The 19,600-nt window shown below is 38.4% G+C and overlaps 1 protein-coding gene across 11 annotated transcripts in view; it reads right to left on the bottom strand.

The window, feature by feature from the left end:
* The window catches only part of USP6NL (USP6 N-terminal like), a 254,559-nt gene that overhangs the window by 71,787 nt on the left and 163,172 nt on the right, over window positions 1–19,600 (bottom strand). For 3 of the 11 annotated variants that reach the window (XM_070501188.1, XM_070501189.1, XM_070501187.1), the window contains one exon: window positions 12,131–12,251. The exons of 7 other annotated variants lie outside the window; for them this stretch is intronic. Coding sequence is in view for 1 of the 4 variants with exons in the window: in XM_070501181.1 (XP_070357282.1) it covers window positions 2,834–2,888 (55 nt within the window). In the remaining 3 variants the exon portion in view is untranslated. Of the gene's footprint in view, window positions 1–2,833; window positions 6,736–12,130; window positions 12,252–19,600 lie in introns of those variants that run through there. One more of the 11 variants, XM_070501181.1, reaches the window with a different exon arrangement.

The raw sequence follows: 19,600 nt of genomic DNA, 5'->3' as shown, positions 1-19,600 counted from the left end.
TCACCCTCCAAAGCAGGAAACCAACATACTGCCTGAAACTGCAGAAGCAGGAAGTGGCAACAAGGCCTGTATCCAGCACTCCGAAGTAAACAGAGAAAGAATCAGCTGGGGGGTGGGGAGAGGTTACTCTATGGGGTGGGCAGTGAGGGGGGAGGAGTATACAAGTCAGCTATTTTCCAAAACAAGTCTCACAGTCTGCTGAATCTTTAAACCAAGGATAGCTCTCACTAAAATAAAATCTAAATTTAAAAGCCAAGACATGGGAAAAAATCAAACTCATTAGAAACTAAAGAAATACAAGTTTTAAAATATCCCTTTGCACCTATCTCAGACTACCAAAAATTGCAGTGCTATTACTCAGTGTTGACAACAGCGTGGGGACATCTGCAGTACCTTTCTCTGAGGGTAGACATATAAGTGTATAAAATCTTTCTGGAAAGCAGTTTGATAATATATATCAAAAGTCTTAAAAACAGGCATAACCTTTACCCGACAATTCCACCTCTAGGAATTTATGCCAATGAGGTAAACGAGCACAAGGGTGTTTATAATAGTAAAAAGTAGCAAGATGAGAGCTTGTAAATTTTTCAGTTTACTTGGGAAAAAATGTTTATGTCACTGCTTTTCTCAGTTAGACTACAAAATGTCAATATGCTATCTCTTGGGGGAAACGTGAATAAATAATAGAATGCACCAATAAAAGTACAGGCTGGTTCAGATTGTCACAGTGAACTAATGCAATCGGAAGTCTGCAATAATCAACTGAATGATATAGATATTCATTATCCTATTTCAGACTTATGAACCTCTATCAATTCCTTTTTTCCTCCTCTGCTGCCCAGCTTTAAAACATCACATTCATACTTCTACAGATGGGTATAGAAAGTAAATTAATAGAAATTAAACTCAAAGTAGAAAACTTGACTACTTATTAAATTCCATTTCCGTTATCAGAAGAGTTAAGCATGAATTTCTATGGGGATTAGGCCAAATTTAATGGATGAAGGCTTTTCTTTGAATATATACTATACCAGTCCTTTATTCCTGCCACCAGTTGTAGGAGTCTCAACTGTATTTCCAACTTAGCAATGAGAAATTTAAAAGTATAAAGGCAAGAAGTGGAAATGGGATGAATCTGGAATGTGAAGATGAAAGTATCCCAAGAAAACGTCATTATGGCAAACTGTTAGATATAAAGCTTTACGCAGATCATTTCCCAACTAGAGATTTCCAGAAAGGAAAACCTAATCACATAATAGAGGCTGTACTGAAACTGGATGAAATTGTATCCTAATTTTATGGGAAAGATGATATACTTTATCATGATTCGAACAGTTGACACTAAATCAAATAAATAAGCTCTAAATCTTGAAATTCCTTTAGAAAATTTTTACCCTTATATTTCCCCATGGGAGAAAATTTTTTAATATTAATGAATGTACAGATGGTTCTTGACCTATGACGGTGTGAGTTGATGGTATGAAAGCAAGAAGCATTCAGTAGAAACTGTACTCGACTTTTGAGTTGCGATCCTCTCCCGGGCTGGCGACGGGCAGTACCATACTCTCTCGTGATGCTGGGCAGCAGTAGCAAGCACAGCTCCCAGTCGGCCCCACGATCGTGAGTGCGAACAACTGATACACTTACAACCATTCTGTTTCCCACTTTCAGTACAGCATTCAATCAATTACATGAGAAATTCAACATTTTATTATAAAATAGGCTTTGTGTGAGCTGCTTTTGCCCAACTGTGCACTAACGTGAGTGTTCTGAGCACATTCAAGGTAGGCTAGGCTAAGCGAGGATGTTCTGTAGGTTCTGCAAATGCGTTTTCCTCACGATATTTTCAACTTACAGGGAGTTTATCAGGACATACCTCACTGTAAGTCAAGGAAGATCTGTATTCTAAAAAGAGAGTGGGTTTAAAGTCAAACTAATTTTAGAAAATATAGCCAAACCTGCTTCTTTGAAGAGATTAAATGGAAATGCCAACCTTTCCCAACACTGAGTTTAGAGACATTTAATAATCTGCGTTGTGAGGCAATCATCTTTAGAGTATGAAGTGGTATTGTATCCTGATGCAGAATTTGCTGTAGTTAAATTACGTTTCATACGGTCTCTATAGTTGAGAAGTTCATTAGGAATTACCCTAGAATGCTCCCCTTGGTTTCATTCTGATTGCTTATACAGAAATTCAGTGCAAGAACAAAGAGCGTGCCCTAAAACACTGACCACAGGGCTTCGACAGCTGTCCTGTGTCTGTGTGCAAGTGTGCACAAAGTTCCAGGCACCTATTAAACAATGACAGCTGTGTTACTTGGTACTTACAGCACATGTCATTATCAAATTTGAAAACCCTATTACATTATTCAAGCCAAATTAAATCAAGTTATTTTTATTGACTTTACACTTAATATAACAAGGTTTCAAAGTATAAGAGGCATATTTTAAGTAGTAAGGATCAAAAGACATTTGGATTAAATACTCAAGCATACAGGAAAACATCTCTGGGCACAAATTTGTGGAAGAAAATGACAACTATAGCATTTTAAGAAGCATTTTAAAAACTGACAACCATAACATTTTAAGAAGACCTCTAATTCCACTTAAACACAAGACTTCTAAGAATCAAGTATCCTCCTGAATTACCTTTTTTGAAAGCAGGCATTGTAACTTAGCATCACTAACTTAACCCCAAATCATAATCCAAAATTAGTAAATTTCAAACTCAATCCAATAAAACTGACAGCAAACCATTTTTCCCAGTGTACATTTTGACAGATGAATGTTAAAAATACAAAAATCTACAATTTCAACTTAAAAAGTACTTTACCCTTTGTTAGATAACAAGTCTGGCCTTGGGAATTAACAACCGCTTCAGTCCTCATAGAGTAAACTTATCTATTCCAAGATTTCATTATTATTTTGTAGTTCTCAGGCACACCAAGAGGGTTAGGTGGTACCTGACACATTCTGCAACAAACTGAAACAGAAAAGCAGAAGGCAGATCTACTTTAAACTATTGTGAAACAAACACAAGAAAGATGATGTTTGAGATACATTCTCAGGGAGAAAAAAGACCTTGCTGTGGTTACATGGACTATAGATACTCAAACAAAGATGATATTTGTTGAGGGTAAAAACATGTCTTTCAGGCTAGATCCCAAGTATGAACCACACCAGCCTACACCCAGCATTCCATCTAATAACAAACAGGCTTTCAACAAGCAGCTTCAGAATATCCTCAATTTCGTATTTCAGAATTAGCCATGTTCTTATTACTTTTAATAGAACTTGCCACGGGGCAACAGGAGAATTTTTATTTAAAACATTAAACTAAAGCTAAGGAGGAATGCTCTTCTTCTCAAATACATATCTTAACATAGTTTCTAATGATCATTTTTAATGTGAAAACTTCAGCCCCTGTTTCAGACACTGAGCAAATACATGCTAAATTTTGGAATGTTTCGGAAAATTTTTAAACACACCACATGTACACAAGTGAAACAAATGTTTCATGAAACAATATGTGTAACTACTGTGGGATGGCCCCGTGACATTTTCTATTCTATTTATTCCTTCCTTCTTCCCTTCATTGCTTCCTTCTTTCTTTCTTTTAAATGGGTAGCGACCTACAATTTGGAAACCACCTTGGAAAACTAACAGCCACGTTAGAGGCATGTTTATGAACATTAATTACACTTAATTGGACACTCACGAATAAAATTTATGCTCAGCTTAAGCCAGTTCTAACATTCAATATGAGCAAAAGATCTCCAAAGCATAGAGAGAGGGAAAAGTTTCAAGTCATGTACCAATGAGTAAGAACCAGACTGGCATCAGACTTCTTATCATGTAGAAGATAATGAAGCATTATTTCCAAAGTTCTGAGGAAAAAAATATCATAAACTTCTAATTCTATACAAAGCCAAACTATCAATTAAGCATGAGGAAAAAATAAAAACATTTTTAGATATTACAAGGTATGGTGAGCTGAAGAATGCCCCAAGAAGATGTCTACATCCTAATCATTGGAACCTGTGAATGTACCTTACATGCCAAAAGAGATTTACAGATCTAATTAAATAAGGATCCTGAGCCAGGGAGATTATCCCAGATCACGCAGGTGGACCCAACACAATCACTAGGTACCTTATAAAAGAGAGACAAGAACATCACAGGAGGATGTAGGAGGGGCTGGTGCAGTGGCATAGTGGTTAAGTTCATGTGCTCTGCTTTGGCAGCCCAGGGTTTGCAGGTTTGGATCCCAGGCGTGGACCTACACATCACTCATCAAGCCATGCTGTGGCAGCATCCCACATACAAAGCAGAGGAAGACTGGCAGGGATGTTAGCTCAGGGCCAATTTTCCTCACCAAAAAAAAAAAAAAAAAAGGAGGCCATAAGAGATGTGATGATGGAAGCAAAAGGTTAGAGTGATGTGAGGAAGGAAGGAAGGGATCACGAGCCAAGAAAAGTAGGTGGCCTCCAGAAGTTAGAAAAGGCTAGGTAACAGATTTTCCCCTAGTGGCCCCAGAGGGAACCTTGACACTTTGAAACTGACACTTTGACTTTGGCTCAGGAAAACTGATTTCAACCTTCTGGCCATCAGAACTGTAAGAGAATAAATTTATGTTGTTTTAAGCCACCAAGTGTGTGATAACTGGTTACACTAGCAATAAGAAACTAATACAAGGATTCAAAATTCATTGCCTATGCAACATTTCTTTTAAAAAGAATTTGAGAATATACTACAGAAAAACAGGACAACAACAACAAAAAAGAATTGACAAAGACTCTCTTCTCATCCAAACTTTAGTCAGGCTCGTCTGAGCCCTCTTCTCAACTGGGCCTCGACCCGGCCTCCCATCCCGTCTTCAGCGTGCCTAGGCCCGCTGTAGTAAGAATCCTGCTAAGTCAGTTTACGGAGCGTCCCCCTGACCGTTGATATCTGCTCACCCTGCCTGCCTTTACCACGAATACCATTAAGTCAGTTTCGCAAGAGTCCCCCTACCCTTGATGGCTCCTCTCAGTATTTCCCACTCACCGAATTCCGTACTCTGCTCATTGGCTACAAATCCTGACTTGTCCTTATTGTATCTGGAGTTGAACCCACTCTCTCTCCCCTATTGCAGCAGGCTTGAATAAAGTCTTCTTTACTGCTTTAATAAGGATCAAAATAATTTTTTCTTTAACAGAATCAAAAAGAGGGGCAGATATAGGATCCATGAAATCTCAGGAGGCTAAAATTAGACATTTCCAGATGCCAACTGTGTAGCTGCCTAGAAGCAACTGGCCTACATTAGAATACGGACTACAAGGTGTCTTCAGGAAGAAAGTGGATTCTAGACAATGCATAGATCATGGCTATTATTAGCAATACAGTAAAAGCTTACATACAAAAGAAACCAAAAAAAGAGGGTGAGAGGAATATTAGAAATCTCAAAACAAGCAAAGCAGAAAGTGATAAAAGTCACAGTCAAACATGAAGTAATGGGGGCTGGCCCCGTGGCCAAGTGGTTAAGTTCGTGCGCCCCACTTCAGCAGCCCAGGGTTCCCCAGTTCAGATCCTGGGCGCAGACTTAGCAGTGCTCATTAAGCCACGCTGAGGTGGCATCCCACATAGCAGAACTAGAAGGACCTACAACTAGAATATACAACTATGTACTACATGGGTTTGGGGAGAAGGAAAAAAAAAAAACACAACATGAAGTAAGGTACAAAGAGGCATGGCTGTGAACTTGATGGCTTATGGGAAAAGTGACTTCATGCGACCTCGACACTTTTGACATTAGGATCATATTTCCTTCCTACATAGCTCATCATAATATTTGAGATTCAAATAAATGATATCAACAGTATTTTATGATTATGTAAAAACTGTACTGGCTTTTAATGTTCATAAGCAATGTATCAATTTGTCGATATAGACAAAGTGTCTAAAACTAAACTCTGATCTGCACCATCCCACTGTTACCTACCAAAAATATTCTCCACACTATACAAGAATCAGCAGAAATGCATGCACACACACGTATATTTAAATCTCCCTTTTCTATTCAAAAACTAGAATCATTCTATAAGTTATTCTACACTTTACTCTTTTCGGTTTAACAGTACACCTTGGAGACTGTGCGTGTTAACACCTATAGATCGACCCAGTGGTGTGCCAATAAAGGTTCAGCAATAGGTTCTTGGAGGGAAGAAGTAGAGGCTGTGATCCCTGGTTTGTGGCATCTGCCCATTTCCACACTGCACATACTCCCACTATGGTGGCCACTGACCAGGCTCCACATGTGCTGTCACCAAACGCAGAGTTCAGGCTGACTCCAAGACATCAATGGATCTACCTCAACCTTTTTCACAGCTGTGAAGTTTCCTAATGCATTAACATAATTTATTCAACCAGTCCTCTCTTAGCAGTCAGAACCAGGATAAACTGAGAGAGTCACTGTGTTACGGGAGTTACATGAAACATCATGAGGTAAAGAGCTTTAATGGGCAATGGCGAGCAAAGGCAAGCTGAAAAAGGGGGGAAGCAGAAACTACCAGCAAGCTGAGAAAAGGCAGCTGTTGCAGAGAGGAAAACACTACCTGATATGCAGAGCAAAGCAGTCATCATCAGAGACCTTTTAGCCTGAAAAAAGACAGAAGAGGCCATCCCTGAGCTGCTTCACGTTTCAGGTCCTGATGGCTTTCCTTGCCAGCTCAATGTATTCATACAGCAAATGCTTTTCTCCTGAAATAATGTGAATAGGTTATTCACGTCTGTGATTGGAGTTCCTTAACTCCATCTCACCTTTCAACCAAAAGAGACCGTAAGTATCAACGGTGCCTGAGCAATGGTTTCAGTTATTTGTGATCACTTTCTTAGTATACTATGGACTAGGATCTATCAAGAATAAAGATGTTTTTAATGGTAAAATCTTAATAGGCACCACTGCTAAAAACTTCAGCATTTCTTTTGCCATGCTCTAGCTCCAAGGCTGGAAGGGATGCTCAGAGGAGGAATAAGTAGTTACGCAGATCAACATCAAAACATAACTACCAGCAAACAAAATAAAGGAAGGTGCGCTTAGTCACAAGAGAACCTGAAATATCACTTACTTTAATTGGTCATTCTGTGCGAGATGAAATTAAAAACATGCAACTAAAAGTTGCATATACCTCCCCTCCCCCTGAGAAAGCTGATTCTGCAATCGCATCCCAAGATACCAAGGTATCCTAAGCCAAAGACACACCAGGGGTCCTGCAGGAACGGACCCAGCATCTCCTCCTGCCGCTTTTATTCCCTCGGCCGGGAGGGAATCTATAATCCAATACTCCGTTGCACTCCAGTCCAGTCCCATTCCCACCTCATAACTCCATTAATTCCATGTTAAACAAATGTCTTATCGAAAAATGCACAACCTTAAAAACCCATTTATCTCCTTCTTCCTTCTTGCACTAGGGTAATAATCTCAGAAAAATCATTTGGCTTCCCTCCCTCTTTCTTCTGTTCACCTGGGAGCAACACAACAACAAAAGATTCTGCAATTATAAAACAGTATAAATAATCAGGACCATGGAAGGGACAGCCCAAGGCTTTCTGAAAGCTAAATACATGGAAGAACCAAGGCCATAAACCCAAAAGTCCTCCGAAATGCCCAGGTTTCCTCTTCCAAAGAGCCACATGAGGACCCATCTACATTGTCACATGACTCTGGTTTAAAATGCATTGTCTGATAAAATAAAAGCATTCAAAATAACCCTAAACGCTCTTCAATTTCAGATTTTAATTATCAGTGTAAATATGATTTTTACCTTTCTATTAAAAATATTTCTATCACTACCAGCATTACATCAACATTTTCTATTATATCATGCTTTAATAGCTTTTACATTTTTCATTAAATTTGTAGCACATATTTCTTCAAACAAATTCTTATATAGAAGCCAAATTTTCAAGCAAGGAGGGTGAGTGGGGCTGAGGAGAGATGCAGCAAGGTTCTCCTAGCCTGACCTCCCTCTTTCCTCCAGTGACCACAGGACCTCTGCAGAACTGACAGTGCTAGACAGTCCAAGCAAGTAAGCGACCTTCTTTACTCAGCACGTTTCTAATCTAGTGCTCACACGATTTCTCTTCCAATTAGTTTCCCAATCGCCATCTCAACTACCCTTTCATAGTGTTCCCATAATTGTCCAGGCCCTCCTCTTCCTTTTACAAGTAAAAACATCAACATTTTATCATTGGTAGGTTGTTTGTTTTATTTGTAAGCATATATTTTTAAGAGCTTTAAGAACAGGACACACCTCCAATATTTTAAACATGGAACACTGAGCATCAAGTAGATATATAATATTTCTATAACTAATAAAATATTTAAAATTATACTTTTGGCAACAATTCTTGGGCAGGCTTCTATTACCTACTTCCTAATTTCTAGAAAGACGAGGAACAAAACAATTTTTAAAGTCCTAGAAACAGTTACTGACCAGGATTCATTGTAATAGAGAAGGAAATTATTTTCCTCAAATTTAATCATGAATTCTCGGCAGCGTCTACATGACCTGCCTTACCGCTGCCCATTGCCATAAAGGTAGAACTGGCCACTACTTCTTTGGATCTACTGTATTTCCAATCAGTTACCTCTAACATTGTACTGAACATATTTATTTCCATGTCTCTTATATTAATCTGTCATCTCCATGAACAAAGGACAGTATCTCATTCATCCTGGAATCTCCAGTATCTATCACAATGTCCAGCACATGGTAGCTGCTCACTAAATATTTCTTAAAAGGATAAAAAACTTACCCAAAATTAATTATTAATATGAATTATTCAACCAGGTAAACACTTAATATATCAATTTATTTTTAAAATTAGATTTACAAGCTATTTTCTTTTTTTTATTTTAATTTTTTTTTCCTTTTTGTCCCCAAAGCCCCCCAGTACATAGTTGTATATATTTTCTTTTTTAGCTGTGGGTCCTTCTAGTTGTGCGCATGTGCGATGCCTCCTCAGCATGGCTTGATGAGTGGTGCCATGTCTGCGCCCAAGATTCGAACCAGCAAAACCCTGGGCCGCCAAAACACAGCGTGCAAACTTAACCACTCGGCCATGGGGCCAGCCCCTACAAGCTATTTTCCAGATACACCTTCACTGCAAAAAGTACACCTTTGCTAAAGATTCTTAGCTTCCTCATATATTTTATTGTGTTTTTAAAATTCTATTTCAAGGTGGCACTTAACATTTTGTTAAGACTCTAAAATTCAGACATGAGAAGTCATAATCTATTTCTGTCTAGCATTTCTAATTATTACAAGTCCTTCATATCCATTAAGGAATAAATGAATGAGTGGATGGATGGATGAATGAATGGATAGGTATACAGATGGATGAATGAACAAATGAATGCACGCATGCAGGGTGCTCTTGAAAGATGAAGGAAACCAGAGCCTTGTTACGTCTGTTCCAACCTACTCCTCTCCTCACACTTTCCCTTTATCTGTCGCCCCAATCTACGCAGAGAACTCCACAGTCTCACTTTCTTTACTGGAAGGTCATGTTCACTTGGCTATGTGTGGTTCCACCTTGCTTCAAGTCCACATGGAGGGACTCCAGCTGGAGTAACACTCGGGAACTCTCTCCCCACTCTTCCCTCACTCCTCTCATGGAGGAAGAAGGACTCCCAGGGTTGGCTTGGCTGAGCTCCTTGCTTTCTTTCTCACCCACCCTGTCCCTGGGTGCATGCCCTCTGATCTGCTCTCCAAGCAGGAAGGCACCTGTCCTGAGGGGAGGCCTGCAGTTGCTCAGCTATGCCAGTCACCCATGAGTAAGTCTGTCTAAGTTAAGACCAGCTAATAAGTCCTTTTACTTCAGGTTTAATGTCATGCCCTCCAATCAGCCAATGGAGGGGCCATTTTGAGCTCCATCTGTCAGTCTCTTGTGTCTTACTTGTCAAGAAGAAGAAATAGTATCACCACTGGTTCCCTAGAATTCCCAAAATCAGACTGGTAACTCCTACATTTAGGTGTAAGACGATTCACAGAAAAAGAGGACAAGAAATAATGCAACAATATTTAAATACCATTACTACTGATGAGAAATATAATTACTAGTTGCTGAGTATGAACATAATTCCCACAACTGGGGGCAGGGTTGAATGACAAAATTACCAACAACAGATACTTAGAACCAAGACAAGCGTATGAGTCATTTTACTCACTTAACCCCACCTACAGTTGCTGGCAAGCTCAAGATTATACTTGAGCTGCTTTTCCAGCAGTATGATTGTTTTAAGAGATGACACAAGTCTGGTTTGTAACAACTCCTCATTGGCAGATACTTTATAACCTGTTTAGCAAGTGTTTACTATGTGGCAGACAGAGTGCTGGGCTTTACTAGGCATATCTCACATAATTCTCACAAGAACCTGCTGCTAGTTTTATGACTATCCCAGTCTACATACGGGAACCGGAAGTGTGGAGAGGTTAAGTGAGTCAGGTCCTATGGGAAGTAAGGAGCAGAGCAGGACTTAAAGTCAGGCTGTCTGACTTCAAAGCTCTGTTTCTAACCACCAGGCTGCTTTGCTGAAGGGTAAGAGGCTGACCTTTTATATTTCTTCTCATCTCTGAAAGTCCCTACATTTGTTTTCTTAGAAACAAATCTATCTGCGATTCCTGTGAGTTCTTAACAGTTGTGTTTTCTAGCTTCCAGTAGCCCTCCAATCTTATCACACTAAATTGTCGATTATTTGTGCAAAATGAAGACCAATGGTGTTGTACAGAATCCAAGAACTATTTATATGAAATACTCTCTGTATTCATAAGCAACTGTACCTCCTCTATTATAAGTTGTATTTTATAGGATAATAAAAGGAAATGATTGAGAAATAATGCAAAAAAATGGACAGAATAATCACCAAATGGATAGTGAAGTTAACTTTACTAAAATACTTTATGCTTTTACTAGATACTAAGTCAAATGTCTTCATGATTAATTTCTATGATTATAGAAAGAATTCTGTTGAATCTACTTCATTTACCTAACTTTCACAACTCTTTCAGCTCATTCAGAATTGTAAGCATGTACAGTTAATTCATTACAATAAAAGTTTGTGTTGAATTCAGCACAATGGGTATTAACAATAAATGATGCAATTGCAGCAAATTCTTGTAGACCAGATATAAGACAAAGGGGACAGAAGCGAATTCATAGACTGCCCAGCCTAATAGTAAATAACTAATTCCACAGATAGTTTGACAAATCCTGTTCTCAACTCAATGGTAATTTTGCTACTCTTTAAATCAAAATGATATGTAAAAACCAAACTGTGCCCGAAATGGCATACAAACTCAAAAACTAAGTATTACCTAGAACAGCTGAAAGTAGCACATAAGAACAACTGTATTAATACATCAATAAAGGTATGCACTATGCAAGTATTATTTGGTCCCTGGATGGCCCTTAGGTTCAAACTGGAATATAAGGCCATCAAAAGTCAGCAATTTGGGATGTGACAAATGTAAGTGTTCATATCACATTGAAGCTGTCATTCATTCCATCATTTAAAAAAAAAAAAAAAAAAAAGGAGTATCCTAAGATCCAAGCATGGCACCATGTAATTCTCACAACATACAGCTGCATTCAACACTTCTCACCAAACACACCCTAAGAACGTTATATATAAGTATCTCTTAGGTGCATGTGTGTTTAATATGATACGTATCCTTTACATTATGTTACTAATGTTGTGTTAGGGTGACTTGTATAAGTAAAATTTATTTTCCATAACAAACACCAAAAGTGCTGTACAGATATGGTAGTCACTGATCACGAATCTAGAAGAATTAAGTACCAACTAAGAGCCAGACGCTTAGGTAATAGCTGGCAGTGATTCTGCACAACCTAAATGTTTTATCTACATTATTTCATTTAATGTCCTCACATCAAAACTATGAGGTTGGCAGAATCATTGTTCATTTAACAGATGAGGAAACTGTTAGGTTAATTAACTTGCAAAGAGCACACAGCTTTGAAGTACAGAAGTGGCACTGGGACCAAGGCAGTGAGTCTCTAGAGTGCTCTACTAACTCCACATGGTCTTTGAACAAAGAAAGTGGCAGGCAAGTGAACAAAGGTTTACCAAGAGAATCGGTTAACAGGGATCCTCAAAGTAGCATCAAATGGGGGCAGGAGGCCAAGGAAATGCTCTCCAGTCAACCGGAAGCCAAGGAGGTGTTTCTGAACAGAAGAGGCCAGAAAAGCTGCAGAGAAAATGAAGACTACTGACGAAGGAAGAAGAGTTTGCTTATTAACAGCTCACATTTGTTGAGCTTTTACAATCCATCAGGTACTGTGCCAGGTAAATATATCACCTCATTTAATATTCAAACAGCTCTCTTATCATTTACATTTTACAGATGAGAAAGTGAAACAGTGAAACAGTTTCCACAGTGGATATCCTACTCCAATACAAGGAAAAATCATCCTAGATCTGAAAATGAAGACTTCCCAAAATTAATTATGCCTGTACACTTTCAGATATCCAAGTTTCCAAGGTTTCACTCCACTGATACCATAAAATTGTCATAGAGTTTTAAGGATATAAAATGCATTTTGACAGCATCCAATTATTATAAACAAGCAAATTTTTCCAAAAGCTAAAATGGGGCAGCTAAACATTGTTTTCATAGTCAACTAGAGACAATGAGCTTATTTTTTTTATGCTTCACTAAATCATCAACTGTGGAAAACAGAACAAAACAAAACAAGCCCCCAAAAAACAAAACTCAATGAACAAAAAAAGGACTGGAATGAAATGCACCAAAATACCAACATTTTAACCTGAGAGGGAAATATGAATAATTTTATTTTCTTCTTACACTTTTGTATTCTTTTCTGAATGATCAATAATAGGCATATGTAATATTACTTTTATTATAAAATATATCTTTTAAAAATATAAAGATAGATCATATTGATACCGTAAGTTATAAAATTTTAAAAATTTTTTCCAAATACATTTCAAGCTTTTTAATAAAATACTGTGCTGCCTGAAAAACAAATTTGCTCTCCAATTTTCTTATGAGGTTTTAGATGAAAAGCTATAAAACAATTTTTGAAGGAAGTCATCTACAGCCATCAGAATAATTCTGCCCAATCTCTATGGATACCTACCAGTTCCACTTGGAATACCTAGTAGTCAGTCATATAAGTTAAGGAAAATCAGATTAAGAACATAAAGACCAGGTTTCCCTTGGAAAAATGAGATGGATTAAGCTTTCTGATATTCACTAATTCAAAAATCATTGAGCACCAATTATTGCCACTGTACCTAGCTACTGTGAATACAAACATGGATAAAACACAGTTCTTCAAAAAGATCAGTCTCCTGAGGGAGTCAGACACATAAAGAATCAACTGTAAATGATGTGATCAATGCCCATTAACAGATCTCTTTCTTAAACGCTACAGAGCAGCTAATAGGAAAAGAGCAAAGCCAGAGAAAGACTTTACCTACAAGGCAAGATTTGACGCTGCCTTTGCCTTAAAAGAATGATAGAAACTCACCATCTGGACAAGGAGAGAAAGCTTCTTAATTAAAAAGCTGGAGTCCAAAGCAACAGGTACAGCTATTTCAACAGCACCCACCTCAACAGTTAGGTAGGAAAGATCAGTCTTTACACTTTTACCACTTCTCCTTCCCCTTCTTTTTCATAATATCCCCCCCACCACCACTGGAACAGAAGGTAATCCCTTAGAGCAAAAGTTAAGGGTATGAGAAAAATAAGAAAAGGAAAAGATTTAGGGATTAGAAATTCATTTGAAGACATGAAGAAAGCAAAATAAACTTAGTAAAAACTTAACTCATGTTTTGATACTACTAATATATCATTATTCCCTGGGTATTAAATCATTACTATGTGGGTCACTCAGAATTGAATGACTCAGATAATGGCAACTATAAGCCTTTTTTGGGGGGCCAGCCCCATGGCCAAGTGGTTAAGTTCGCACGCTCCGCTTCGGTGGCCCAGGGTTTCGCCGGTTTGGATCCTGGGCGTGGACATGGCACCGCTCATCAAGTCATGCTGAGGTGGCATCCCACATGCCACAACTAGAAGGACCCACAACTAAAAATACACAACTATGTACCGGGGGGCTTTGGGGAAAAAAAACAAAAAAAAGCCTTTTTTTAATGATGCAAATTCTGCTCAAAAAGCAAATTTTAAAAACAAATTTAAGCACATCCAAATGTATATTCCTTTAATTTTATGAACCATTTATATAATCTTCCATATACCAAACTGAATATATTTGAGAGAAACAACAGTAGTAGAATGTAGATTTCCAAAGAAACTTGCACCATTATATTCAGGATTTTTAAAAAAACAATAATAATCTTAGATGTAACTGATCCATAAAAGAAGAGGAAAGCGCTGCCACAGGGCTCCAGGTGACATCTCGTCTGGAGGTCCTGAAAATTCACATTTAGGTTTCTGTACTGAAACCTATACATCCTATCCCTATCCTAACGACTCACTCTCAATCACCTGGCCAAAAACTTATACACAGGTTCAGCCAGAGTCTAAATGAATTTTTCACACAGCAGTCAAAGACTAAAGAAGTCATGAAGTGGGAAAAAAATCTTCTTCCAGAATGTCATACTTGATGAGTTATGCCAATTTCCACCCGAAATATCACCATACTGCAAGGAGATGAACTATAAAAACATGTTTTACATAAAGGACCTGCTATCCTTCTTGTTGCGGAAAACACTTCTTAGAAAGCATGGTCTCCAACTCATTGAGTAAACCATCTGAAATTATAGAATGCATTTATAACAGCAACCCGAATTTCTCTTTTATAAGGAAACAAGCATGACCTACTTCATAATGCAACAAAAAAGACTGGGAAACATAAATATCCATCAGTTGAGCTGTTAAATATCATGAAGCAAAATCAGGCACTGATGTGGATTCATTTCCAAGATATACTGTTAATAAGGGGGGAAAAGGGCAAGATTCAGAACAGTGCCTATAACACACTGTTGGGGGTTAGGGGTGCACATAAATACACAGCGTTAACAGTGGTTGCCCTGGGGGAGGTTAAAACCAGGTGGTGCTGGGCGAAAAGGATACTTGTTTTTACTGGATAGCCTTGAGTACACCGTGAATTGTTTACATGTACATGTACTACCTTATCAAAATATAAAAATAAAATTTTTAACAACTGTAAAGATAACAAGAGAAAAATCCCTCCTCAGGAAAAGGTTGAAGATTTAACACTACCCCAAGAGAGCTACTTCTGCACAAGCAACCGATCCAGTCTCTACTGCGCCCTTGCCCAAGCCTCCAGTGATAAGAAACATCAGGAGGGTCAAGTACAAGGCCACCTCAGCTTTTTTTTTTTTAAAGATTTTATTTTTTCCTTTTTCTCCCCAAAGCCCCCCGGTACATAGTTGTGTATTCTTCGTTGTGGGTTCTTCTAGTTGTGGCATGTGGGACGCTGCCTCAGCGTGGTCTGATGAGCAGTGCCATGTCCGCGCCCAGGATTCGAACTAAGGAAACACTGGGCCGCCTGCTGCGGAGTGCGCGAACTTAACCACTCGGCCACGGGGCCAGCCCCCCACCTCAGCTTTTTTTGATGAACGCCTTCACGTTCCAGCTTTCTTTAGTATGGCTCTAGAGGAAGGAAAGGAAGAATATAAATTCAGAGACGGAAACTATGCCAAGGGCACAACTACTTCTCACTCGTGACGAAAAGAAAACCAATTAATACTCTCTTCTCCAGCAGGTCACGCAGGCAGGGGGGCTGTGACAGTGCAGAAAGAGGAGATTAAGGATCTATATTCTATCTTCTGCAATATGGATAGAAAACCAGGCCCAGAGAAACACATCATTATCCACTACAGCAATTCGTAAAAGGGTCCGCACTTTACTGAGAACTGCAAAAATTAAACAAAGGATAATACAAATGCCAAAGTCACTACATTTGATGCTATTAAGGGCTGGTTCAAATACTTTAAAAATAAGTACAAGCCAAATGACAAAATTTACAGGAGAATCTGCCTCAGCAGATCACACTACAACTTCCCTGATAATTCACTTACCAGATGAGATTTTTACTGCTGACAAGTCTGAATTGTTTTGAAATAGATGTCTTACAGACTTTCATTTATAGTGGTTTTAAAATACCTTTAAAGCCTTTTAGAGGGTACTTTTTCCTTTAAACTCATTTTCCATGACACTGATCTTGCCAACTGTACTTTCGCCAACAGCAGTCTTTTTCAAGAACTTTAACAAACTTGCTGACAAACATTACATTACTATCATCGTGAATGCTAAGTTGCTTTGACTGACCATTTTTAATTCAGCCAATCTAATAGGTTCTTTGATTTCTATTAAGACACAGTATCTGCCCTCAAGATGTTATGACCTTGTAAATGAATAAAACAATCTTTACCACTAGAGATGTGTTCTCCATAGGCCCTTACCAGCAATGAGAGAAAGGCAACAGTAATAATCCTTCTTAAAGCACGTCACACAACCTACGGGGACACCCTGATACCGTACAACACAAACTGTTTCTAACATGACAAGAAAATGACAGAGCATTTAATGAAGTAATTATAAGAGGTGATTATGTGAAGAGAGAACAGAATTTTAGTGAGATCATTTTTGTTTGCTTCAATATTATAATGAGAGCCAATCTGGATTTTTCTTCTAGGAGATGCCTTCATTTTGACTTATGTTCCTCTAGAAATCTACGCACCAGAAGCCCAAATTGCTTGGCAAGCATACTGGAATGCCAACAGAAACTAGTTAATTGCCTACTTCCTTTTAAATGCTACCAAGCACCATAAATCTTGTGGAAAATGTGGTTATCTTTATTTATAATATGCTTTAGAAAGAGCTTTCCTACTGAATTATGTCTGGAATGTGTGTATATATGTAAACACATGCAGCTTTCCGTAAATCTAGTCAATAAATCCACAATAGTCTGATGGATTCATTTAACAAATTAAAATGAAATCAATACTGTTTCACAAAATTAGTCCATATGCCAGTGATTTTACTCCATTTATGCTTTTGTTTTTGTCCAATTCCACAGAACTCCTAACTGCTTGACCACTTATTATTGACATAACCTTGAGCAAGTCGCAACGAGCACGAGCTTGTCTCCCTGTCTGTAACACAAAAACAATGACGGCAACAACAAGAGCAGCACCTAACACTAAACGTCTACGCTGTGTCAGGGACTGTTCTAAGCGTATTATAATGTTCTAAGCACATATTCTCAAGCACATGGTCACATGTAAACTCAAACCCTGATGCTCTGTCTGGCGGTTAGGATGCAGCACCGTCACTGCCGTGGCCCAGGTTTGTTCCGGTCAGGGAACCACACCACCCATCTGTCTGTCGCTTGTCAGACTGTAGCAGCTGCGTGGTGCTGTGATGCTAAAAGCTCTGTCACCGGGATTTCAAATACCAGCAGGGTCACCCATGGTAGATGGGTTTCAGTGGAGCTTCCAGAATAAGAGAGACCAGGAAGAAGGACCAAAAAATTGGCCATGAAAAAATCCCATGGACAGCAGCGGAGCACTGGCTGATACAGCGCCAGAAGGTGAGAGGATGGGCAAAAAGTCCAGGCAGGGTTCTGCTCTGCTGTCCACAGGGTCGCCAGGAGTTGGAATCTACACAATAGCACTAATGGCAAAACTCAAACAACCCTATGATGTAGTCACTATTATTATCACCAAATTACAGATGAGAAAAGGGAGACATTCAGAAGTTTCTAAAGGTCTCATGGCAGATGGTCCAGAATCCAGAACCCACACTCTAAATCGTTAAGATACAGCTGTCTAAAATTGTAAGACGTTTCCTGCCCAACTTGTAGAATTCTTGTGAACATCACATTTAATTGAGCTCACACAAGCATTTTAAAACTTTTAAGTGCTACATAACCATATTTATTATTAATAAAGTCTTAAAGACAAGATTGATAAAATTGGCTGTGGAGGTATCTAAACAAAAATTAAAATTAAAAAGTTAAAGGAATTAGAAAAAAGCTTAAAGTGTATCTAGCTCCATCTCCCACAAATAATGACATCCCCTCCATAATATTCTTAATAAGCGATCACGTAATTTCTCCTTTAATGCTTCCAGAGAAGAAAATCTCACTAGCTCCCAAGTCAGCCTATTCCACCTTGAAATGTTCTAACTATTATTAGAAATGTCTTCCTTTTAGTTCTAAACAAAATTAGGCTTTTCCACATGACAAGCCTATAAATACACGTCACTGAGATATTCCCACTGATCAACACATGACATTTTATTAAAGTCTCCTTTGCAATTTGACACCCACATTCAACACGATACCCCAGAACAGGTCTGACATGAGGAAAACAACAGCTCTAGCACCTCCCTTGACCTGCAACCGAACTCTTCACTTTCCTTTTCTGGCGGGCAAGTCAATTTAATGGGCTGATCTTCAGCAGATATTTCATTAAAATCTCTCAATCCTCTCTTAGGAGCTGTCTCAATCTCAGCGTAGAACATGACATTTTATCATTTTTAATTAAACCTTTTTTTCATTTTGGACCATTATTCTAGCCTATAGAGATCTCTATAAATCTTAATTTCATCACCTTACTCAAGCTATTTCTGTCAACCTTATACCTTCCCCTTTCCTTCATAAATCCAACGATTATAACTAAATTTTCATCCTAGCCACTGAAAAACTGTTGAATAAGCTAAGACCCTAGGACATACTGTTAAAGATCTTTACTCTGACCGATGTAAATATGTTAATTTAACTATGGTCCATCAAGCAATTACAAAATCCTTACATGACCTATCACTTCTTTTAGTCCACGGTGGCATCACAGAAGACTTTATCAAATACCTTTCTAACACCCAAATAAAACCTATCACTGACATTTCCTTACGTTGTCTATTCGACAACAAAAAAAGTTGCACTAGTTTGTTCTTCTTATACCCAGAAAAGCTCCGAAAGATCACCGTTTCCTTTTAAACCCATTCATAAGCCATTACTTAATAAAATATATACTTACCAATAAAACCAAGCCAGAATTCTGATTAGAATTAGCATGAAGTTCAATCGTTTCTAGTTACAAGAATCTACCCTTGCTCCTCTTTTGAATCCAGTCTTCTGGTACCTTCTTAATGTCCTATTACCCTGAATAGACTATTCACAATTATTCTAAAATAGTCTGAGACTATAACTCATCTAATCCTAAAGACCTGAACTTAAAGGGTATTACTATTTCCTAAGCTACCCTGGGCTTCGATTACCTCACATTTCTGCCCGTTTCCTTTTCTGTTTGAAGATAACTCTGCTTTAAAAAAAAAACACAAAACAAAAAAGCAGATGGAAGCAAAAGAGTGTGGGGCGTATGATGCTTACTCTTTCGTGTCTCTGAACAGCAGGCCTATCTGGTCATTACTGATCTTCAGGAGTCAAATTATGCTTTTTAAGATGCTTTTAACATGTTCCACACTGTTCACAGACATCAATTCATTTGTGCTTGATCCTTCCTGACACTATTTTTTTAGGCACCTACTACTCTTTTTCATTCATTGTTGGTTGCAAG

Source organism: Equus asinus, chromosome 29 (genome assembly GCF_041296235.1).
Source record: "Equus asinus isolate D_3611 breed Donkey chromosome 29, EquAss-T2T_v2, whole genome shotgun sequence".
NCBI lineage: Eukaryota > Metazoa > Chordata > Mammalia > Perissodactyla > Equidae > Equus > Equus asinus.
The sequence above is the reverse complement of the archived record's forward strand: the minus strand, read 5'-3'. Positions and strand labels throughout refer to the sequence as shown.